Source organism: Trachypithecus francoisi, unplaced genomic scaffold (genome assembly GCF_009764315.1).
Source record: "Trachypithecus francoisi isolate TF-2019V2 unplaced genomic scaffold, Tfra_2.0 Lachesis_group3, whole genome shotgun sequence".
In the NCBI taxonomy this organism is placed as follows: Eukaryota; Metazoa; Chordata; class Mammalia; order Primates; family Cercopithecidae; genus Trachypithecus; species Trachypithecus francoisi.
The window spans coordinates 84,783,232-84,807,071 of record NW_022681468.1 but is presented as its reverse complement, the minus strand read 5'-3'; the positions used below and the strand labels follow the sequence as shown (position 1 = coordinate 84,807,071).

Below are 23,840 nucleotides of genomic sequence, written 5' to 3'. Positions count from 1 at the left end.
AATAAAGAAACTGCATTCGCTCCAAGGCAGGGGGAGGGGTCTTCTATTAGTGAAGTAAACCAGTGAGTTCTGCAGACCTGTCAAGGAAGATGCAAGGCTTGAGCTCCTGTCTTCCCACCATCTCTAAACATTCTCCAACAGCCTGCTCTTCACTCCCAGGAGACCCACAGAACTTACACCTGAGAATAAGTAAAAATCTGCATACGCTTACCCCATGCTTTCCTACCCACCTTTATTATTAAAATACAGAAGAAAAAAGAAACATAAAAAGAAGTAGAAAACCCTAACCACTGATTTCTGAATCCAAAGTATGGAGTAACCAAACGGGGCCGGGGAGTTTTCCCTTCTCTGAAGAGAGGAGAACAAGGCGCCGCCTCCAATCTACACTACGCCCAGTAGTGCAATGACAAGCCCTAAAAACTCCACAGCGTCCCAGGCAGTCCCTCGCGGCTCGGCCCGGCTCGGACCCCACGGCCCGGTAGCCACCCTCTCCCCCGACCTCTCACAAAGGAGACTGGTTCAGTCCGGAGCATCACCCCGCACCTGATCCCTCACAACTGGGGGGCGAGCAGGGGGTGGAAGAGAGAGGAGGAGGAGTTACTTAAATCAAATTTCTGAGAGCCTCAGCTTTTGCTGACTCCTGGCCCAGCACTGAGGAGCGGGTGTGAGCGGGAAGCTTACCTGTGCAAATCCTGGTGCTTCCTTTCCAGGCAGTGTTTCAACTCACCCTCTCCGAGAACAAGGCGCCTTCCGGCGGAGCATGGCCAGCCCTCGCCTCAATCTAGCTTGCTAGTAGTCCATTCTCCCTAGGCTCCGCCCCCCTGCGCTCCCATCCGCCAATGGCAGCACCGAAGCCCGGCCTCTTCCAGCGAGCTAATGTGAGCGCCATCCAGGAAGTCTCTTGAGAGTGGAAGGTCCTAGGAGGATGAGACGGGTAAGTAGGCGACCACAAATATGCCTGATTGAAAATAAAATCTGGCGGCGCTCGCCTCTGACGGCTCAGTTCACAGGCGACCAGGCCCCTCGGCATCTATTTTTGACCCCCGCCATTGGGGGCGCTCTGAACTAAAATAACACTTAGTTACCTACTTCTGGGAAGCCATCTTGGCTCAGACTCGGGGACTGGGTGAGAGTGCTTAAAGAATCTGAAGCCCCTGTCGGCGTTCTGTCCGACTATCTAGGTCCAGCCCGAACATACTCTCTGTGTACACTCAGGATGCCCCTCAGTCACGACGTGAAACCCTTGGCCGTATGTGGTTACGGGCAACCACCACCACCCTCTCACTTAACTGTAGGAGTAAAGCAATTTTAACAAATCGAATAAGCAAAAATTAATTCTTCTAATGACAGTGAAAGTTAGTTTCTTGGGTAATCCTTTATGGCCAGCTCACTCAAAATATCAGGACATGTATCTATTCTAGGTGCTACTAATCTTTATGATTCACTGCAAATTTTCCAGTAGGGGCACTGTGAATCAGTTGGAAATCAAGAACAGGGCTTAAGGAGGAATTCCTTTTTAATTTTTTTGAGACGGAGTCTCGCTCAGTCACCCAGGCTGGAGTGCAGAGGGGCGATCTCGGCTCACTGCAACCTCTGCCTCCCGGGTTCAAGCAATTTTCCTGTCTCAGCCTCCTGAGTAGCTGAGACTACAGTCGCACACCACCACACCCAGGTAATTTTTGTATTTTTAGTAGAGACAGGGTTTCGCCATGTTGGTCAGGCTGGTTTCAAACTCCAGACCTCAAGTGATCCGCCCACCTCGGCCTCCCAAAGTGCTGGGATTACGGACGTGAGCCACCATTCTTGGCCAAGAAATCTCTTTTTTAAATAAAGTTGTGAGTGAGGGAATCCTTCCAGATTATTAAAGGAATTTCCTCAAGGAGTAACATAATTGCATGGTATTACATAGTAGGAGCTCAGAGCCATTAAGGAGTCATATGAGTGATAAGACTTGGCCTTACTTAAACTGGGCACAGTAGCTCACGCCTTTAATCCCAGCACTTTGGGAGGCTGAGGCGGGTGGATTGCCTGAGGTCAAGAGTTCGAGACCAGCCTGGCCAACATAGTGAAACCCCGTCTCTACTAAAAATACAAAAAAAAAAAAAAAAAAAAAGAGCCGGGCGTGGTGGCAGGCACCGGTAATCCCAGCTACTCGGGAGGCTAAGGCAGGAGAATCGCTTGAACCCGGGAGGTGGAGGTTGTAGTTAGCCGAGATCTCACCACTGCACTCCAGCCTGGGCAACAAGGGTGAAATTCCATCTCAAAAAAAAAAAAAAAGACTTGGCCAAATCCATTTCCCTGTGTATCAAAATCTGTCAGTCAACACGGGTGCGGTAGCTCTCGCCGATAATCCCAGCACGCGCCATTGCACTCCAGCCTGGGCAACAGAGAAACTCCATCTCAAAAAAAAAAAAAAAAAAAAAAAAAATCTGTCAGCTAAATTCTCTCCTGGCTACTGCTGCCATTATATCAATTTGATGTTAGTATTAAGATTTATTAGAACAATGTGTCTGTAAATGCATATACAGATATAACCTTAATAGTTTCTAGGATGAGTCTATTATCCATCTGGTACAGAATAGACCTGTCATCAAAGGAGCTATAGATATTATGGAAAGGGGAGCAGGTGTGCCTGAACCAATTTCTGCTACCTACACTGATCTTAGTATGATTTTCAATGGTCTTGGCCTTCAAAAACCAAAGGACATTGGTAAGACTATAATAGGAAAAAAAAAAAAAGTGGACATTTCATAACTACCATTCTTCATATGGGGTGGGAGATCCACTTTTTATAATTCTTCATGACCACTTCAGTCAAAATACAGATCATGATTTTACCCAGATACTTTTTTTCTCATGCTTCCCTTACAATTGGTGCAATACCCAAGTACAGAAGGTCATAAGTTGGATTGGATAATAGAACAAGATATGGGCATTAATATTAAAAAACTGTGCTCCAGAATACCAAAATGGTATCCTTTATTGACTCTGAAAGCAGTACCTCTAGGCAGAATGCTGTCTTTGACCAATGTTCTAATGCTTCTCAATTGCTAAAGATTTTTTTGTGGGGTAGTTAAAAAAAAAAAAATCTTCTGTACAGAAACCAGTTATTATTACTTCAGTTTTGTCCCAGAGGTAAGGGGGCAGGCTAACTCCAAATTCAACAGCTTCAAATCCTTTTTGGAATCAAGTAGGATTTTAAAAACAAAACAAAAGCATAACCAAAGCAATACCCCAAATGTCTTCCAACTTCCTGTGGTGCACTGTTAACTATTACTACTACTACTGGGGTCAGAATCTAGTACAAAATGAATCCCAAAGAGGCTTCTTCATTATCTTTGATTTAATTTCCTAAGAGGAGAGTATCTACTAATGTTTGGGATACAATCAGAAATGACACATGGAGTATGAACAGCTTTGATACATGCATATATTTAATAATGAAACAATTCATCAACAGCAAAAAGTAAGTAGAAAAATTCATGAGACCTCAGTGCTGTGGAAGAGAATGGGAAATCAAGGAAAAAAGATATATATAGCAACCAACCCAGAAGGCTGCATGATGAGTGAAGCAAAGGCAAATTTGGCTAAGATACTATTATATGCTCTGAAAAGAGAATGGCTGGATAGGTACCCACTTATCTGACTGCTTACTAGCAGGTAGCCTTACTGTATGCCTCATGGAATAGAGGCAAAGAGCCACGGAAAGGTGGGAGGGGAGAAGGAAAAGAATAGTACAAAACCCAGGGTAAACAAATGAGAGGGGCAGAATTACAAAGAGAGGACTCAAGTCTTTTGTTTCCTTTAAAGTCTTAAAATAAACCTTAAGTTTTTAAGTATGTCAGTCAAATTCAATGAACACATAATGAGTAGCACTAGGCACTGTAAAGGAATGATGGGGGAATGATTTATAAAAATAAAAGAATGACATGGATCCTGCTCTCAAAGAGCTTACAACTTATATGGAAAGACAAGATTCCACACAAAAACAACTGCAAAACATATTTACATAATAACATACATAAAAATAAATATGCATATAAATATACATGTGAATAACCAACATATGAAAACTAAGGAATATTGTGTTAATAATTGCTTAGAAGTACCTAAGTCTGTTACTAAAGAAAAAATTTTGGGACTTTTAAGTATAGTTAGTGGAGAGTAGGGCATGTGCACACGTATGGAACTAGGAATAAATATGTCACATTCAGCAAGTAGATTAGCCTGATTGGAGTAGAAAGTCTAGTTCTAGTTAAGAAGGGAGTTTGATGAAACAGTAGAAGTCTATCTAGTGAAAGACACTACAATGTTAGATCTGGTCCCTAAAATAAAATGAATAGGGAACAAATGTTTTCTTTAGGTAATATTAAGTGGCCACATGTCCCTGACCAACTCCACCGCTCTTAAAAGTTTTGAAGTTACACTAAGAGATAGAAGCTAACAATAGGATAGTAGAGAAGTACTCAGTGCTCTTGGGCAAGTAGAAGGAACTGCTTTCTACAAGAATTCTTAGGAAGTGGCAAGTAGACCCCCAAAGGCAAGGAAGGAAAAACTCAGTGAAATTCTGAGGCAGAGGATCTATCAACCAAAGGCCAACCAGATCTGGGTAATTGCAAGTGTTCAAGCAGAATGTCCTTGACCCTAATTCTTAGTGGGGAGCAGACTGTATATGCTTATGAAATTATTTATTTAGGCCAGGCACAGTGGCTTACACCTGTAATCCAGCACTTTGGGAGGCCAAGGTGGGCAGATCATGAGGTGAAGAGATCAAGATCATCCTGGCTAACATGGTGAAACCCTGCCTATACTAAAAATACAAAAATGAGCTGGGTGTGGTGGCACGTGCCTGTAGTCCCAGCTACTCAGGAGGTTGAGGCAGAAGAATTGCTTGAACCCGGGAGGTGGAGGCTGCAGTGAGCCAAGATCGTGCCAGTGCATTCCAGCTTGGAGACAGAGCGAGACTCCGTCTCAAAAATATATATGTATTTATTTATCGAGACAGAGTTTCGCTCTTGTTGCCCAGGCTGGAGTGCCATGGCGCAATTTCAGCTTAGCGCAACCTCTGCCTCCTGGTTTCAAGTGATTCTCCTGCCTTGGCCTCCCGAGTACCTGGGATTACAGGTATGCACCACCACACCCAGCTAATTTTGTATTTTTAGTTGAGATGGGGTTTCTCCATGTTGGTCAGGATGGTCTCGAATTCTTGACCTCAGGTGATCCCCCCGCGTTGGCCTTCCAAAGTGCTGGGATTACAGGCATGAGCCATGGCGCCCCACCGTGAAATTATTTTTTTTAACTACTGTGATAATCAACTTTGATCCTAACGATTTAAGAAATTAGTACAGGAGGATAAGAAGAACCCTAATCTATACGGAATGCTCATGTCCTTGAAGGAGGACAGGTCAGTAAGGGCCCAAATTCTCTCCTGGTCTTTAGGTGGAAAGGCAAAACATCACATTTTAAAAAGAGGCTGCTCTCAGCCAAAGCAAGAAAGACCTCTTTCATTAAGCCTGTTGATCTGAAGCTATTCCAGAAAGGAAAAAAAAAGTTCAAGCCAGATGTTCAGCAGCAGCCAGAGTTGGACCCTACGTCACGAGAGTTCCGCTGGGAGGCACTGGGTCCCACTGATGTTGAAATTGACTGTTGGGGCCCAATCTTGATGCCATTTGCCTGTAAAAGAAAAGAGGCAATAGTTCCCACCTCAGTGTTAAAGTGAATTAGAGAGAGGAGGGGGCTATCTCTGCTTGTATCCCAGGGTAGAAAGAAAAAAGAAAGGGGAGAAAGGAGAAATCATTAATTATATTTTCTAAAAGCAGATTTGACCTTGGCAGGTAACCAGGTGCCCTAGCCAGACTGATGTGGAACAATAATCTATGACAGTAAGAATAAGATGACTACCTATGGTCTAAATATTCTAGTTGACTACAAGTGGCTTTTGTGTACTTTTTTTTTTCCATGAGGAAATGAGGTCTCCCTACATTGCCCAGGCTGCAGTGCAGTGGCTATTCACAGGTATGACCAGCGTGCACTATAGCCTCAAACTTCTGGCCTCAAGCGATCCTACCTCAGCCTCCCAAGTCGCTGAGACTACAGGTGCACCACTGCACCCCTGTGCTCATTTTAGAGACAGGGTCTCTCTTTGTTGCCCAGGCGGGTCTCGAAGTCCTGGCTTCAAGCAATCTCCCCAGCTCAGCCTCTCAAAGTGCTGGGATGATAAGCATGAGCCACCACACCTGGCCCCTGTGCTCATTTTTAGGGGACCATATTATACTTAAATGTCATAGCTATGTGCAGAATTAGGTTGTGATTAGGTAAGAGTGGAGGAGGCAAAGAGCAGAAGTAGCATATGATTCTTTTTGTTTTGTTCCAGAATTTGCTTTATAGAAATTACTCTCCTAAGCCATTATGAATTATACCTCCCTTACGTTCTAGAATAGTAAAAAACTGAGGTTGACAAGAAAATCTCCTATATTGTGTAAGTCTTTTAGATCACCAATAATCTCTTTAAGCATTCTGGGTGTCAGACTTGAGGAAAACAGAAAATGATGACAGGTCTCTGTGTACCTAGATTTAAAAAAAAAAAAAGGTTGAATTGGCAGAGATTTCAAATTGTATAATGATATGTAAGCATTCCATTCTAGGGAACCTCCAGTTCTATTTAGAACAAACCAAAGTTAACTGCCAGCACTTCTACCCTTTCTTACCTCATTGTGGACATCAAATAAACCCTGTTGGATCTTCCTATATATTTCTTTGGCTGTGTTAATGAAGGCCTGAAAGAGACATAAATCATATCATCAGTCTCAAGTTCAGGTAGAGAAATGAGGGAAAGAGAATATTAATTATTATTCATATTTGAATTTCTAAGGTGAATTAGGAACCATTAGAAAACAGTAAAAAAGGCCGGGCGCGGTGGCTCAAGCCTGTAATCCCAGCACTTTGGGAGGCCGAGACGGGCGGATCACGAGGTCAGGAGATTGAAACCATCCTGGCTAACACAGTGAAACCCCGTCTCTACTAAAAAAATATGAAAAACTAGCCGGGCGAGGAGGCTGAGGCAGGAGAATGGTGTGAACCCGGGAGGCGAGGCTTGCAGTGAGCCGAGATCGTGCCACTGCACTTCAGTCTGGGCAACAGACTCCGCCTCAAAAAAAAAAAAAGAAAACAGTAAAAAAACATAGACGGTTGGCTAGGCGCGGTGGCTCATGCCTGTAATCCCAGCACTTTGGGAGGCCGAGGTGGGCAGGTCACTTGAGGTCAGAAGTTCAAGACCAGCCTGCCCAACATGGTGAAACCCCGTCTCTACTAAAAATACAAAAATCAGCCAGGCGTGGTGATGCACGCCTGTAATTCCAGTTACTCGGGCAGCTGAGGCATGAAAATCACTTAAACCCGGGAGCCCAGGTTGCAGTGAGCTGAGATCGTGCCACTGCACTCCAGCCTGGGTGACAGAACGAGACTCAGTCTCAACAAAACAAAACAAAACAAAACAAAACATAGAAGGAGGCCGGGCGCGGTGGCTCAAGCCTGTAATCCCAGCACTTTGGGAGGCCGAGACGGGCGGATCACAAGGTCAGGAGATCGAGACCATCCTGGCTAACCCGGTGAAACCCCGTCTCTACTAAAAAATATTAAAAAAAACTAGCCGGGCGAGGTGGCGGGCACTTGTAGTCCCAGCTACTCGGGAGGCTGAGGCAGGAGAATGGCGTAAACACGGGAGGCGGAGCTTGCCGTGAGCTGAGATCCGGCCACTGCACTCCACCCTGGGTGACAGAGCGAGACTCCGTCTCAAAAAAAAAAAAAAAAAAAATAGAAGGTCCCCCAAATGTCCTTGTAAAAGCCATTAAGAGTAGTTTCGCCGGGCGCGGTGGCTCACGCCTGTAATTCCAGCACTTTTGGAGGCCGAGGCGGGCAGATCACAAGGTCAGGAGATCGAGACCACAGTGAAACCCCGTCTCTACTAAAAATACAAAAAATAAGCCGGGCGCGGTGGCGGGCGCCTGTAGTCCCAGCTACTCAGGAGGCTGAGGCAGGAGAATGGCGTGAACCCGGGAGGCGGAGCTTGCAGTGAGCCAAGATCCTGCCACTGCACTCCAGCCTGGGGGAACAGAGCAAGATTCTGTCTCAAAAAAAAAAAAAAGGAGTAGTTTCAAAAAAAAAAAAAAAGGGATTATGTGGTATTCTGGTACTGACCCAAGATGCTCCTAGGCTGGCACCTTCTACAAATAAAACACACACACTCTATTCTCCACTAGTTACTGAAGATACCATCAACACCAGGCCTAGGAATGACTACAGCAGAATCCATTAGACACTCCAACCAGAGTGATTTACTAGTAACAAGTGTGGTGTCTAATTCACACTTGCCAACTAGTATTACCCAAAGCAAAAGTAAAACCTTGGGAATCAGGGTAAAAGAAAATGGGACAATTCCTTTAAAAGGAATGAGACAAGTAGTCACTATGACCACAAGACATCCTTTCCCTTTTTTTTTTTTGGAGATGGAGTCTCCCTCTGTTGCCCAGGCTGGAATGCAGTGGCAGGATCTCGGTTCACTACAACCTCTGTCTCCTGGGTTCAAGCAATTCTCCTGCCTCAGCCTCCCGAGTAACTGGGACTACAGACGCATGCTGCCATGACCAGCTAATTTTTTGTATTTTAGTAGAGATGGGGTTTCACCATATTGCCCAGGCTGGTCACAAACTCCTGATCTCAGACAATCTGCCTGCCTTGGCCTCCCAAAACGCTAGGATAACAGGCGTGAGCCACCGCACCCAGCCAAGACATCCTTTCTTTACCCATTTCTTATAAGAGAAGAGAATTCTGAATAAAAGGACAAATAATGGTGTAATCTCTAAAGATTTTTCCCCACTGTTTTCCAAATAGTACCTCTTCAACATTGCAGGCTGTTTTGGCTGAAGTTTCCATGAATATAAGTCCATGCTCCCTAGCAAAGGCCTCTCCTTCTTCTCTTTTCACATCCCTGCGGGACTCTAGGTCACTGCAAGAGATTAAGGAGAAAACTAAAAAAAGATCCAAGTGAAAGAAGAAACTCTATTTCTAAAAGAATTCCATCGTGGTTTCAATGGCCAGTTATTTCATAAAGAACGTAGATCCTACAAGATACTCTCTTATATAGAGTTACTAATTTCTGTAGCCTCTTGGAAAATGTTCTTTAGTTTTGGGACAGCTGCTGCATAGTTGAAGATAATAACTCACTCTATTACAGAGAAAAAGGCTTATCAAGGGTTAGGCAAGCCCCCATAGTTACACAAAACTTAATGCTCTATTGCTTGTTTTTCCAATGAGATCAAGGAGAGCAAAGTATAGATGATGAAAAAAAAAAAAAAACCTCGGTCGGGCACAGTGGCTCATGCCTGTAATCCCAGCTCTTTGGGATGCTGAGGCAGGTGGATCACGAGGTCAGGAGTTCGAGATCAGCCTGGCCAACATGGTGAAATCCCGTCTCTACTAAAACTACAAAAATTAGCTGAGTGTGGTGACAGGCGCCTGTAATCCCAGCTACTCGGGAGGCTGAGGCAGGAGAATTGCTTGAACATGGGAGGTGGAGGCTGCAGTGAGCTGAGATTGTGCCATTGCACTGAAGCCTGGGTGACAGACCAAGACTGTATCTTGGAAAAAAAAAAAAAGGAAAACTCTAGTTACTAGAAAGTAGAAAAGTCATAAGATGTCCCATCCAGCAGTGATGAGCATCTTCCTTTTTTACTGGAATCAATCCACAAGAAGAGAATGAGCCAGGAATAAGGAAAACACAGTTGTCTTAATTCTAACTGGTTTCATTACTAGTGCATATAAAAGCAGCTTGCCACCAGGGAATTCAGAGAAAGTGATACGGATAAAATTAGATGATATGAGGGAAAAAAGATAGAGCTAAGGACTGAGAAAGGGAATAAAAATGGCATCAAAACACCTTATGAAAAACAGGATAAAAGGCTGAAGATCTGGGCGTGGTGGCTCATGCCTATAATCCCAGCACTGTGGGAGGCTGAGGCAGGAGGATTACTTTAGCCCAGGAGTTTAAGACCAGCCTGCACAGTACAGTGAGACCCTGTCTCTACAAAAAATTTAAAAATCAGCAGAGCGTGGTGACACATGCCTGTAGTCCCAGCTACTTGAGAGGCTGAGGCGAGAGGATCTCTTGAGCCATGGAAACAGAGGTTGCCATGGCTCACTGCAACAGAGGTTGCAGTGAGCTGAGCACGTCACTGTACCCTAGCCTGGGCAACAGCATGAGACCTTGTCTCAAAGAAAAAAACAAAACAAAACCAAAAAAACAAACTGAAGAATAAGGCAAGGTTGGGTCGTTCGTGATTCATATTTTTCAATTTGAAAATTTCCATTTGTGAGGTTTCCAGTTTTCCAACTCCTTGGGGAAAAAAGTGTTAAGACCATTAAAGAACAACAAATCTATAATATTTTGTTATACCATCAGCTGTGTGAAGACCACGGAAGAACTATCTAAATGTCAACCCTCCCAAATTTATACCTCTAGCCCAGATGCTTGACTAAAAGCACCAGATTTGTACATCTGTGAATTATTTATTCCCACACTGATACCTAAAACGGACTTCAAACTTAACACATCAAAATGGAAGTTCTTTTCCCCCAGCCTGTGTTGGCTCCAGGCTTCTGTATCTCAGTAAATGGCATAAGCCAAAATCCAAAGTGTTATTATTGATACCCATTCCTCACTACTCCAAATATCTAATCTATTCCAAAGTGAAGTACTTCCAACATGTACCTTAAAATCATCCTTTTCTCTCTCTTTCCAGGGTCACTTCCTAGACCAAGCCACCATTCTTTCTCATGCGGACTATTGCAACTGGGATCCTACTGCATGCAGCCCTTGTTCCCTTCCAGAGTGATCTTTTAAAATCTGATCAAGCCACTTCTCTACTTAAAACTTCAAAATGCTTCCAGTGTATTTATTCATTATTATTTTTAATCCCCCATCTCCCAAGCTTCAATTTCCATGTATTTAGAATAAAATCCAAAACCCTTACTGAGGCCTCTAAGGTGCTATGAAATCTAGTCCCTACCTACTTTTCCAACCTCATCTTGCATTTAGTCCAATCATACTAGGTTTCTTTCAATAAACGTGTCAAGCTTCTTCCAAGTTCAAGGCATTTGTATAGTTTGTTCCCCCAAGTAACACCCTTTTAAAAACTCTTTGCCCAGCAGGCTCTTGCCCATCCTTCAGATCCCAGCTTAATATCACTCCTAATCAAAAGTAGGTACCCTGTTATTCTTTCATAGCACCCTTTTTCCTCCATTGCATTTATCACAATTGACAATTTGATAAAAATAATTTTGTATTTAATCTATGCCCTCACTAGACTGTAAGCTCCATAAGAGCAGGGGCACGACTTTTTTTCACCTTGCAAACTCAGAGTCTGGCACAGTATTTTTCAATAAATTGACTGATACCATAAAAACAATTAGCAGGCTGGGTGTGGTGGCTCATGCCTGTAATCCCAGCACTTTGGGAGGACAAGGCGGGTGGATCACCTGAGGTCAGGAGTTCAAGACCAGCCTGACCAACATGGAGAAACCCCGTCTATACTAAAAATACAAAAAAATTAACCATATGTGGTGGCACATGCCTGTAATCCCAGCTACTTGGAAGGCTGACGTAGGAGAATTGCTTGAACCCAGGAGGTGGAGGTTGTGGTGAGCCGAGATCATGCCATTGCACTCTAGCCTGGGTGACAAGAGTGAAACTCCATCTCAAACAAAATGAAACAAAAACAAACAAATAAAAACAATTAGCCTGTGGCCACGGTTCTCAAATAGTACACCTGGGCACTACTACAAACTCACAAGGGTGCCATGGGATACTTTAAACTTTTGAGGAAAACACAGTAACACTCAACACAAGGATACTACATGAATTACAAGCTTAAGACAATTTGCAATGTCAACATCAGATCATGATAAAATTCGTTCAATACCTTCATATCTCTGAGTTGTTTTTGGCAGTTGCTGTTATAAAAAAGGAAGCACTACACAAAAATTAATATGGAATGGGAAATGACAGTAGCAGTGTGCAATCGTGATTTCAAGGTTTGAGAAGCTATGCAGTGCCCAGCAGACACACAGAGGTCTTTAGTAAGTAACTGTTGCTATTTAAGAATGAAATTTAAAAACAATTTTTTTTTTTTTTTGGAGACAAAGTCTCACTCCGTCGCCCAGGATGGAGTGCAGTGGCACTATCTCAGTTCACTGCTAAATCCACCTCCCGAGTTCAAGCAATTCTCCTGCCTCAAGCTCCTGAGTAGCTGGGACTAGAAGCACGTGCTACCATGCCTGGCTACTTTTTGTATTTTTTTTAGTAGAGATGGGGTTTCACCATATTATTGGCCAGGCTGGTCTTGAACTCCTGACCTCGTGATCTGCCCGCCTTGGCCTCCCAAAGTGCTAGGATTACAAGCATGAGCCACCACGCCCAGCATATTTTTTCTTTTTTTTATACAGGGTCTCACTTCTGTTGCTGAGGAGGAGTGCAGTGGTACAATTATGGCTTCATTGTAGCCTCAACCTCACAGGCCCAAGTGATCCTCCCACCTCATTTAAAAATTTTTTTGTATAAACAAGGTCTCATTATATTGCCCAGGCTGGTCTTCAACTTCTGGGCTCAAGCAATCCTTCCAGAGCTGGGATTACCGGCATATACCACTGTGCCTGGCCTTTATTTTCGAACAGTTACTAAGTAGTTATAAAAAATACTCATGTTGTTTGGGTATAACTATTTAATAAAACTATTAGGTATTTCTTTTGGCCTATGGGTGTCAAGAAAAATTTACTGAGAATAACAAGTGTTGTTAAGGATGTAGAGAAACTGGAATCCTTGTACATTGCTGGAAATAATGTAAAATAAGACAGCTGCTATGGAAAATGGTATGGCAGTTCCTCAAAAACTAAAAGACAGAATTACCATATGATCCAGCAATCCCACTTCTGGGCATATACCCAAAAGAATTCAGAGCCGGGACTTGAACAGATCCATGTTCATAGCAGCATTATTCACAATAGTCAAAGGATGGCAGTAACCCAACTGTCCGTGGACAGATGGATAAACAAAATGTGGTATATGCATACAATGAATATTACTCATCTTTAAAAAGGAAGGAAATTCTGACACATGCTGCAATATGGATAAACCTTGAAGACATTATGCTAAGTGAAATAAGCCAATCACAAAAGCACAAATATTACATGAGTCCACTTGTATGAAGTACCAGTAGTAGTCAAATTCATAGAGAAAGAAAGTAGAATGATGGCTGTCAGGGGCTGAGGGATGAGGGGGGTTGGGGAAGGAGGATGGGGAGTTAGTGTTGAATGTGTACAGAGTTTGAGAAGATGAAAAAGTTCTGGAGATGGATGTTGGTGATGGCTGCGGAACAATGAATATTCTTAATGCTACAGAACTGTACACTCAAAAACAGTTAAAATGGTAAATTTTGTGTCATATATATTTTATCACAGTAAAATTTTTTTTTACTGAAACACTAAGACTAGTATAAACTGAGAAAGTTTGGGGATCAAGATATTCAGCGTGCACAGAGTACCTAGATGACTCCTGTTAACTATTATTCACACAGATACAATTTTACCTCTTATTCCCAATGAGCATGATAACCATGTTGGAACTAGAGTGCTGCCGGGCATCCTCTAACCATGAGGTCAGGTGGTTGAAGGTTTCACGCCTACAGCAGAAAAATGTAGAACGCGGGTCAGAGACACACTTCAAAAGGCCAAAACAACTCCAAGTGTATAGGAAAAGAGGGGAAGCTATATGTGTAAAGAAAAATATTAGAGAGGCCATTCCTAGTTAACATCCTTAACAGAATCAGTAGATAGAAAAAAAAAAGCTTTAGAGGATGTAGGGAAGAATCTCCCTCCCATGCACCGGATCTGGCTCACCTTGTAATGTCGTACACCAGCAGTGCTCCAGCTGCTCCCCTGTAGTAGGAACGGGTGATAGAACGGAAGGATTCTTGCCCAGCCTTTCCCACCAACATGGCAACAAAAAATCCCAACAAAACCAGGTTATTTCCACACAACTGACTTGATCACATGCCACCCTAATACAAAGGACTTAACTAAAAAAAGAACTTCTATTAAGAAAAGAGAATTAGGGAAGGAAAACATGCCTGACCGAGAAGAAGCTCAAGTGGGAAATCAGTATTTTTCTATGGGAGTGCATTCATATTTTGGGCAGTCACTTACTCTTCCTGAGAGACTGTCCATCACATTAGTGGATGTTTAGCACCCTGGATCCCAGACACTAAATACCCGTGGCACCCCACAGTCAGCGTGATTAAAGACATTTGCATACATTTCCCAATATCCTCGTGAAAGAAAAACTGGAAATAGGACTGGAAACGGAGTGTATGTCGTTTTTTTCAATCCCAAATATGATATTGAACACACCATATTAATCTTTCTGTTCCTATTTCTCTATCTATAAAAATGAAAGTTATCTTAGAATGCCGAAACCTGGTCTAACAGAAATTTCATTCCAATGAATCAATATAAAAATTAGATTAAAAGCACTTAAACTGAGTATCTTCTAACTGACCTTTAGCATTCCACTGATAATGCAGGACTACCTAGATGTCCCTTGTTGAGCTCCTGTCATGGGACACAGGAATAAGGAACAGAGAAAGAAGCCCAGGGCCCAGCATAGAGTTTTCCTAGAAAAATCCAAATGTTCTCACTTCCAGTTGGACAAAGATATTAAGTTCTATTTAAAACTGAATAATTTATTAATGCCCCCATAATACTGGGTACTTTTGCTTTATTGATGGAATAGCTCTTTTTTTTCCTTTAGGGAAAACAAAAACATTTTTTAAATAATGTGAATACCCTGTACATTGAATCTATCCTATTGAGAAAGTTTTCACATTCTTGAAATAATTTATCCTTATATCCCTGCATAAAAGGAGGTAAGACTATAATTTATATGTTACAAATGGGAGAATCATGATTAAGGACGTGGGAAGATAAATGGCTTTCTCATAGTATAATACCAATAATAGTGGTAATACTAATTATAACACTGCAATAGTACTATAAACTATTTTTTTTTTTTTTTTTGAGACGGAGTCTCGCTCTGTCGCCCAGGCTGGAGTGCTGTGGCCGGATCTCGGCTCACTGCAAGCTCCGCCTCCCGGGTTCACGCCATTCTCCTGCCTCAGCCTCCCGAGCAGCTGGGACTACAGGCGCCCACCACCTCGCCCGGCTAGTTTTTTGTATTTTTTAGTAGAGACGGGGTTTCACCGTGTTAGCCAGGATGGTCTCAATCTCCTGACCTCGTGATCCACCCGACTCGGCCTCCCAAAGTGCTGGGATTACAGGCTTGAGCCACCGCGCCCGGCCTATAAACTATTTTTGGCATATACAATGTGTTGGGAACTATAAGAGACAATTACATATATTATGTCTTTTTTTTTTTTTTTTGAGATGGAGTCTCGCTCTGTCGCCCAGGCTGGAGTGCAGTGGCCGGATCTCAGCTCACTGCAAGCTCCGCCTCCCGGGTTCTCGCCATTCTCCTGCCTCAGCCTCCCGAGTAGCTGGGACTACAGGCGCCCCCCAACACATCCGGCTAGTTTTTTGTATTTTTTAGTAGAGATGGTTTAGTAGAGATGGGTTTCACTGTGTTAGCCAGGATGGTCTTGATCTCCTGACCTCGTGATCCGCCCGTCTCGGCCTCCCAAAGTGCTGGGATTACAGGCTTGAGCCACCGCGCCCGGCCTACATGTATTATTTCATTTACTTCTCTTAGCAACCCTGGGGCCGATATTATTATTATTATTAGTTTTTGAGATGGAGTCTCACACTGTTGCCTGGGCTGGAGTGCACTAGCACGATCTCAGCTCACTGCAACCTCCGCCTCCCAGGTTCAAGCAATTCTCCTTGCCTCAGCTTCCCAATTAGCTGGGATTACAGGCACCCACCACCATGCCTGGCTACTTTTTGTATTTTTGCTAGAGATGGGTTTTCACTATGTTGGCCAGGCTGGTCTTGAACTCCTGACCTCGTGACCCACCTGCCTCGGCCTCCCAAAATGCTGGGATTACAGGCATGAGCCTCCGCGCCTGGCCTATTACTCCCTTTTAAAAATGGGGAAAATGAGGCTCACATAAGTTTAATAAACAGCCCCAAATCATAAAGCTTATTAAGTGCTAGAGCCATAGTTTAAACTTAGGATCTTAGTACTTCCTAGCACAAAAACTTGTTCTTAGCCACTATATCATATAACCTAAACTGGGGTTTGCAGTTGAGAAGAGAATTCCAGTATACTAACTCTAAGCTTAATTTTCCACCAACAGAAGAATCTCTTTCTATAAAGAATCATAGAAACATTTTAGGGAGTTACATAGCTGTTAGAGCATCAGAATCTAAAAATAAAAAATAATTCTAAAGTCCCTTGTCATAATACTAATAATACTTTAAGATTAAAAAAATACTTAAAGTTTTATATTTACTCCCTAATGTCTTACATTATTTGGGTCTTGTTTTCCTTTTAGTGTTTACTTTTTCTCCTCTCCTGCTACGGTTGAAAGTCTCCCACGACTTCCCTCACAGCCTACCAAGAACTAAAAGGGAAAGTTTGAGGGAGGCCCACATGATAGTTCAATCACATGGCAGCATTTAACTTTAGCAGCTGAAAATGCTATCAGTGGGTCATGAGAAAACCTTCTAAAATCACATCACTCACGGGGCGCGGTGGCTCACACCTGTAATCCCAGCACTTTGGGAGGCCGAGGCAGGCAGATCATGAGGTCAGGAGTTTGAGACCAGCCTGACCAACATTGTGAAACCCTGTCTCTGCTAAAAATACAAAAATTAGCTGGGCATGGTGGTGTGCGCCCGTAATCCCAGCTACTCAGGAGGCTAAGGCAGGAGAATTGCTTGAGCCCGGGAGGTGGAGGTTGCAGTAAGCCGAGATGGCGCTATTGCACTCCAGCCTGGGTGACAGAGCAAGACTCCGTCTAAATTAAAAAAAAAAAAAAAAAAAAAAAATCACTCTACTTCATCTCAATCCAGTTCATGAATCAAAGTTTGTGAACCAGTAAGCTAGAAAGAGTGAGCAATTCAACCTGGGCTTGTCTGTATCAGTCTCATGTGTCCTTGTCCATCCCCAGTAAAAAAAATCTGAAGTGGCAGGCTGGGCAATGTGGCTCATGCCTATAATCCCAGCACTTTGGAAGGCCGAGGTGGGCAGATCACTTGAACTCAGGAGTTCGAGACCAGCCTGGGCAACATGGTGAAACCACGTTTCTAAAAAAAGTACAAAAAGTTAGCCAGGTGTGATGGCGCACATCTGTAGTCCCAGCTACTTGGGGGGCTGAGGCGGTAGGACTGCTTGAGCTGGGGAGGTTGAGGGTACAATGAGTGGAGATGGTGCCACTGCACTCCAGCTTGGGTGACAGAGCAAGACCCTGTCAAAAAAAAAAAAAAAGAAAGAAAGAAAAAAGAAAATCTGCAGCAGCAAAGAACTAAGATGAAGGTTTTTTTTTTTCTTTTTTTTTTTTTTGAGAGAGTCTCACTCTGTTGCCCAGGCTAGAGTGCAGTGGCATGATCTTGGCTCACTGCAACCTCCGCCTCCCAGGTTCAAGTGATTCTCCTGCCTCAGCCTCCCAAGTAGCTGGGATTACAGGCGCCCACCACCATGCCTAGGTAATTTTTGCATTTTTAGTAGAGACGGGGTTTCACCATGTTGGCCAGGCTGGTCTTGAACTCCTGACCTCAGGTGATCTGCCCGCCTCGGCCTCCCAAAGTGCTCGAATTACAGGCATGAGCCACAACACCCAGCCTAGATGAAGGTTTGATAAGATAATTAATAGCTTTCTAATCTCTCCCAAGTGGAAGCATCATACTATACTGTTTAAGATACACAGTTTGAAGTATCAACTCCTAGAAAGTCAGATACACTATTTTCCTAAAAATCAAAATGCATTCCTTCCAATGAAGGGTTTATTAAGGAAAAAAATTTTTTTTTTTTTTTTTTGAGATGGAGTCTCGCTCTGTCACCCAGGCTGGAGTGCAGTGGCGCGATCTCGGCTCACTGCAAGCTCCGCCGCCTCCCGGGTTCACACCATTCTCCTGCCTCAGCCTCCCTAGAAGCTGGGACTACAGGCGCCCGCCACCACGCCCGGCTAATTTTTTTTGTATTTTTAGTAGAGACGGGGTTTCACCGTGTTCGCCAGGATGGTCTTGATCTCCTGACCTCGTGATCCGCCCGCCTCGGCCTCCCAAAGTGCTGGGATTACAGGCGTGAGCCACCGCGCCCGGCCGGAAAAAAAATTTTTTAAATGCATTCCGAAGTAAAATACAAACTAATTTGATATTATTTGATCAGTATATTAGTTACAGTAAAATACCTATTCATTAGCATGATAATTTAGGAATACGTATACACACACACACACACACAGAAGATTTTTTAAAATATGCTTCTCTAAATCCATATAAATGTCAGAACAAAGACAACAAAAACGTTTGGACAACCTGATCTCTTTAAAACATCTATCACGGTAATCCCTCAACATTTTCACGTAGGATGGCTTTGGAAGTAAGTGAGAGAATGGGTCAATAAAGTGGGAAGCTAAGATGGGTAAACAATGGGCAGGAGATCAAGGAAATCAAGGCTGACAAGGGAGAAATGACCAGGTCACCAAAAGGCGACAGACTAGATGGACACAACATTATAGGTATGAATCTTTTAAAATTTTCAAAATAAATAGAAAACCACAGTATTCTGAAACTGGTTTCTTTTTATGATTTAGCAAATATTAATCTCAAGACAGTTTTAACAGGGAAGAGAAAAGATCTAGGCCAGTTGGATGACCATGTAGTTCTTATGAATTCTGTCCAAAGTAGTGGCTCTCAATTTTCCTCTTTTGTTTGTTTTTCTTTTTATGCTCTCTCTTAGCAGAATCAAGCTCTCAACTTTCTTACTTTCATGATCCAACCATGTCCCATATGAGCGCTTAAAAAAAAAAAAAAGAAAAAAGGCCACTGCCATGACCGTTCCATTAAATGGCACTTATTGGGTTTTTTCCTGGCATCAAAACATTCATTTTGGCCAGGTGCAATCCCAACACTTTGGGAGGCTGAGGAGGGTGGATCGCTTGAGTCCACGAGTTCGAGACCAGTCTGGGCAACATGTTGAAACCCATGTCTCTACAAAAAACACAAAAATTCCCCAGTGCAGCAGGGCGGGGGATAGATCTGTAGATATGGATGGATGGATGGATAGATAGACAGATGGACTTAAGCTTCAACTACTTTTAAGACATACATTTGTGTGTGGTGAGGAGCACTGGGGAAGGAAGGAGAGGAAAGGGAGGAAAAGAAAAAAAGGAAAAATAATTTGTACACTGTTTGTAGATATAATGGCTTTAGCTCTCAGTTCAGAGAAGAAACAGAATCACACAATAAGAAGCAAAAAAAGCAAGAGATTTTAGCCAAATATTATGAACTATTTGCTAGCTCCCTTTAACTAGAATGGAGACTAAGGTATTATATTACTTAGGGGGAAAAAGGTACAAATCAAATGAGATAATGCACATTGAAGCAATTTATCTAGATAGGGCAAAATTACACTAAGCCAAACTAAATTTTGGCATTACTACATATACCAAATTTGAAAATATGTACAAGTTTTTGACTGAATTTCCATTTCTGGACAGGTATCACAAAAATTCTCAAACATTTGCATAAAGACTTTAGTAAATAACAATGTTCAGGCTGGGCACTGTGGCTCATGTCTGTAATCCCAGCATTTTGAGAGGCTGAGGTGGGTGGATCACCTGAGGTCAGTTCAAGACCATCCTGGCCAACATGGCAAAACCCCATCTCTATTAAAAATACAAAAAACGGCTGGGCGTGGTGGCTCACACCTGTAATACTAGCACTTTGGGAGGCCAAGGCGGGTGGATCACGAGGTCAGGAGATCGAGGCCAACCTGGCTAACATGATGAAAACCCGTCTCTACTAAAAATAAAAAAAATTAGCCAGGCATGGTGGCTGGCGCCTGTAGTCCCAGCTATTCAGGAGGGTGAGGCAGGAGAATGGCGTGAACCCGGGAGGCGGAGCTTGCAGTGAGCCGAGATCATGCCACTAGACTCCAGCCTGGATGACAGAGCAAGACTCTGTCTCAAAAAAATAAAAATACAAAAAACATTAGCCAGGTGTGGTGGTGGGTGCCTGTAATCCCAGCTACTCAGGAGGCTGAGACTGGAGAATTGCTTGAACCCAGCAGGTGGAGGTTGTAGTGAGCCAAGATCACACCATTGCACTCCAGCCTGGGTGACAAGAGCGAAACTCTGTCTCAAAAAAAAAGAATGCTCAGTGAAATTTTGCAATAATTAAAAATTGGAAAACAACCCAAATTTTTATCAAAGGGAGGATGGCTACGTAAATTATGCTGCTGACACTCCATGACTACGCAGTGGTTAAAAGGAATGAAGTAGATCTCTAGGAATGAAGTAGATCTCTACGTATGGATATGGAAAGGTCTCCACAACCTGTGTTCCCTGTATTTCCCTGTTCATATGTATGTATCTAAATGCATAGAAAAAGTCTGAAAGCATACACATGGAATCATCAGTAATGATTCCCCTGCTAGAGTAGCAACCAAGACAGGGAAGGAGAAAGGGTTTATGTATAAAAAAGAGACATTTACTTTCTATGCTATAAATTTATAGTTTGATTTTATTTTTACTAGAATAAACTATTACTTGGATAGTTTACAACACAAAGATATAGCATCCAGAATTTGTAACTGTAACAGATAGAATCAAAAGCTTCTCTATCTCTTTGATTTCACCTTTCCCCTATTTTATCCCCACTATTAGTCCCACCCTCATTGCCCCTTTCCTTTGCATCGGCTCTTCTTACTATACTTGGATGTTGGTCAGAGACTAAATTATTTTGTACTCTCACCGTATCCCAGATTTGCAGTTTGATTTGTTTTCCATCAATGTTGACCATACGAGCTCCAAACTCCACACCTGTTGGTAAAGACCAAGAGAAAGAATGTGATTCTCATGAACAGCGGCCATGTGGAGTGGGAGGAGGTTCCTGCCTTTCCTCAGTGTGTTATACCCATCCTTTGTATGAACTCAATGCCACTGATTCCATTATTGCTGCCTATTTGCTCCAATTAATTTTGTGTTTCTTAGGTTCTTCATTTCCCTTCCAGAATTAAAAAATTGTGCTCTAATGACCTCAGGAATGTAACCAAAAAGCACATATGGGAAAACAAAACCAATTAAGAAGTCAAATTTAAAAGGGTAATTTTTTTTTTGAGACGGTGTCTCGCTCTGTCGCCCGGACTGGAGTGCAGTGGCCAGATCTCAGCTCACTGCAAGCTCCGCCTCCCGGGTTCCCGCCATTCTCCTGCCTCAGCCTCCCGAGTAGCTGGGACTACAGGCGCCCGCCACCTCGCCGGCTAGTTTTTTGTATTTTTAGTAGAGACGGGGTTTCACCGTGTTAGCCAGGATGGTCTCGATCTCTGACCTCGTGATCCGCCCGTCTCGGCCTCCCAAAGTGCTGGGATTACAGGCTTGAGCCACCGCGCCCGGCTTAAAAGGGTAATTTTTTAGCAATGTCAGTTAGTGCTTAAATTTGATTAGGTAACATTTAGTTTTGTAACTTTTCCAAAAAACTCCTAAAAATTCTGGAAATGTTTCCTGACACTTTCTCGGTCACTCTCTAGTCTCTATTTAAAACAATATTTATTTTTTTGTAATTCCAGATTTTTTTCTTTAAGAAAAGAGCCTAAGAAATAGGTTCTCAGAAACAATACTTTTTTTTTTTTTTGAGATGGAGTCTCTCGCTCTGTCACCCAGGCTGGAGTGCAGTGGTGTGATCTCGGCTCACTACTGCCTCCACCTCCCGAGTTCAAGTGATTCTCCTATCTCAGCCTCCCCAGTAGGTACCTTACAGGCGCACGCCACAACGCCCACCTAATTTTTTCTAACAATACATTTTATATCTCCAATAATTGCCAGAGGAACAATTAAGCATTGTTGCCTTGTTAAGCATTGTATCATTAGCCCCTATCACAAAGTGAGAATTCACTCAATATTCCCTTTAAAATACCTTTTGGTTGATACTGCCCTCTAAATCCTTTTCTAATTCCATCAATTATTTGACTCTAAATAAATCCGTTAGAACAGTGGTAGCTTCAGATATCCACACAGGTGGGACTTGGAAGTAGCAATATTGTAAGAATGGGGATGCAGGAGTTTTATTTAGAAACTGCATTTGCATGGCAAGAAAGCTAGTTTCATATATGTTGTTTATTTGGACTGGGGAAAAGCCCCTTCAGGCTATGCCTTATCACAAATGTGTGGGAAATGTTAATATTTTCCAGGATCCCCAGTGCGTTTGAGGAACTGTTAACACACTGTTTTATTTTATTTTATTTTATTTTTTTTTTTTGAGACGGAGTCTAGCTCTGTCGCCCAGGCTGGAGTGCAGTGGCGCGATCTCGGCTCACTGCAAGCTCCACCTCCTGGGTTTACGCCATTCTCCTGCCTCAGCCTCCCGAGTAGCTGGGACTACAGGCGCCCGCCACCTCGCCCGGCTAGTTTTTTGTATTTTTTAGTAGAGACGGGGTTTCACCGTGTAGACCAGGATGGTCTCGATCTCCTGACCTCGTGATCCACCCGTCTTGGCCTCCCAAAGTGCTGGGATTATAGGCTTGAGCCACCGCGCCCGGCCCCTGACACTGTTTTATTTAAAAGGAGAGTTTTTAGTTTTATTTGCCTATTAATTCTAAGGCAGGGATGACTCTTCAATTTGCTTCTTCACCAATATAAATAATGTCCATGTATTGGTGTTTACTTTTTAAAAGTAAGGCTGGTATTAATTTACCGCAAAGCACAGATGAGTTTACAAATAAGCAGTTACGCTTTCATGGGATTTTCCATAAACATAAAAAATTGTACTTGAAAAAAATTATATGACAAGTCTATACCTCACACTCTAAAACGTTACCTTTCAATTATATACTCTCCCTTACACTACTCGCCACATATCAACGTTTGATTAATCACTTCATTAACATAACTTTGGACTAGTTTAAAGTAGTGAGGGATAACTTTTTACTTTGAACACTGAAGGCTGCTAACTTTCCACTTCAGCAATTTAGCTAGTCAGGTTTTATCATCTGTTCTGGAACAAGTAGATGCACTTACCTATTGTGAGGTCGTGGACAGGCTGGAACCGCTTATCTGTAAACTGCAGGAGGAGACATGACTTCCCCACACCTGAAAGAGAAAGCACGCTCCCAGTGTCACGCAGCGCTGGAACACCATCCAGTCTCTGGACTTCCCGGACCAGAGAAGCGGGGGCTCCCTGAGCCCCGCCCCCGGCCGCCCCGAACCGCCCCGCCCGTCTCGAATCGCCCAGCCCACAAAGTGAGCCCCGCCCCCGCCATCAAATTTGAGAGCTTCGGGCGTCCGCCCCAGCCTTGAAGGGTAACAACCTGAGGGTTACCTGTGTCTCCGATGATGATATACTTGAAGAGATAAGCATAAGTCATGATGTCGCGTCCTCTGGGTTCCGGGTCCGCCCGACTTCTACAGCCACTTACCTCCAACCTCTCTAGCCACTCAATCTACCGATCTTCTTCTTCTTCTTCTTCTTCTTCCCGGCCGCCCCCCCCCACCCCCCCGCTCCGGCTCCTCTAGCCCAGATCACGTCTCTATTGCTCTCCCCAGAAATCCTCCTTAGGTCGGGAGTACCCAACGCCACCTCCAGGGACACCTCTAGTACTTCTACATGCCATTATCCCT

General features: G+C 43.3%; 2 protein-coding genes and 1 long non-coding RNA gene across 6 annotated transcripts in view; 1 reads left to right on the top strand and 2 right to left on the bottom strand.

The window, feature by feature from the left end:
• CHD8 (chromodomain helicase DNA binding protein 8) overlaps window positions 1–788 on the bottom strand; it is a 69,564-nt gene extending 68,776 nt beyond the window's left edge. For 2 of the 4 annotated variants that reach the window (XM_033188634.1, XM_033188637.1), the window contains exon 1: window positions 682–788. The gene's annotated coding sequence lies outside the window, so the exon portion shown is untranslated. The remainder of the gene's footprint in view (window positions 1–681) is intronic. The other 2 variants (XM_033188639.1, XM_033188642.1) reach the window with 2 other exon arrangements.
• Window positions 789–819: 31 nt separating this feature from the next.
• On the top strand, window positions 820–11,140 carry LOC117070051. The gene is made up of 2 exons (XR_004431755.1): window positions 820–934; window positions 10,797–11,140. It is a non-coding gene; the product is annotated as an uncharacterized LOC117070051 (long non-coding RNA).
• RAB2B (RAB2B, member RAS oncogene family) lies at window positions 3,407–23,795 on the bottom strand. The gene is made up of 8 exons (XM_033188657.1): window positions 23,542–23,795; window positions 23,241–23,312; window positions 20,980–21,047; window positions 13,948–14,030; window positions 13,638–13,730; window positions 8,893–9,004; window positions 6,708–6,776; window positions 3,407–5,673 (listed from the first exon to the last, which is right to left on the bottom strand). Exons 1-8 carry the CDS (start codon window positions 23,585–23,587, stop codon window positions 5,566–5,568), a joined length of 651 nt encoding a protein of 216 aa, XP_033044548.1. The 5' UTR covers window positions 23,588–23,795; the 3' UTR covers window positions 3,407–5,565.
• Between the last annotated feature and the right edge of the window lie 45 nt (window positions 23,796–23,840).

What these genes read in the sequence shown, in the direction of transcription:
- RAB2B (XM_033188657.1), bottom strand. Translation starts at nt 23,587, where the DNA reads ATGACTTATGCTTATCTCTTCAAGTATATCATCATCGGAGACACAG. An exon ending in CTGGTGTACGACATTACAAG is followed by an intron (nt 13,731 to 13,947) that starts GTGAGCCAGATC and finishes TTTCTGCTGTAG; the next exon opens with GCGTGAAACCTTCAACCACC. An exon ending in CAGCCTGCAATGTTGAAGAG is followed by an intron (nt 6,777 to 8,892) that starts GTACTATTTGGA and finishes TGTCTCTTTCAG; the next exon opens with GCCTTCATTAACACAGCCAA.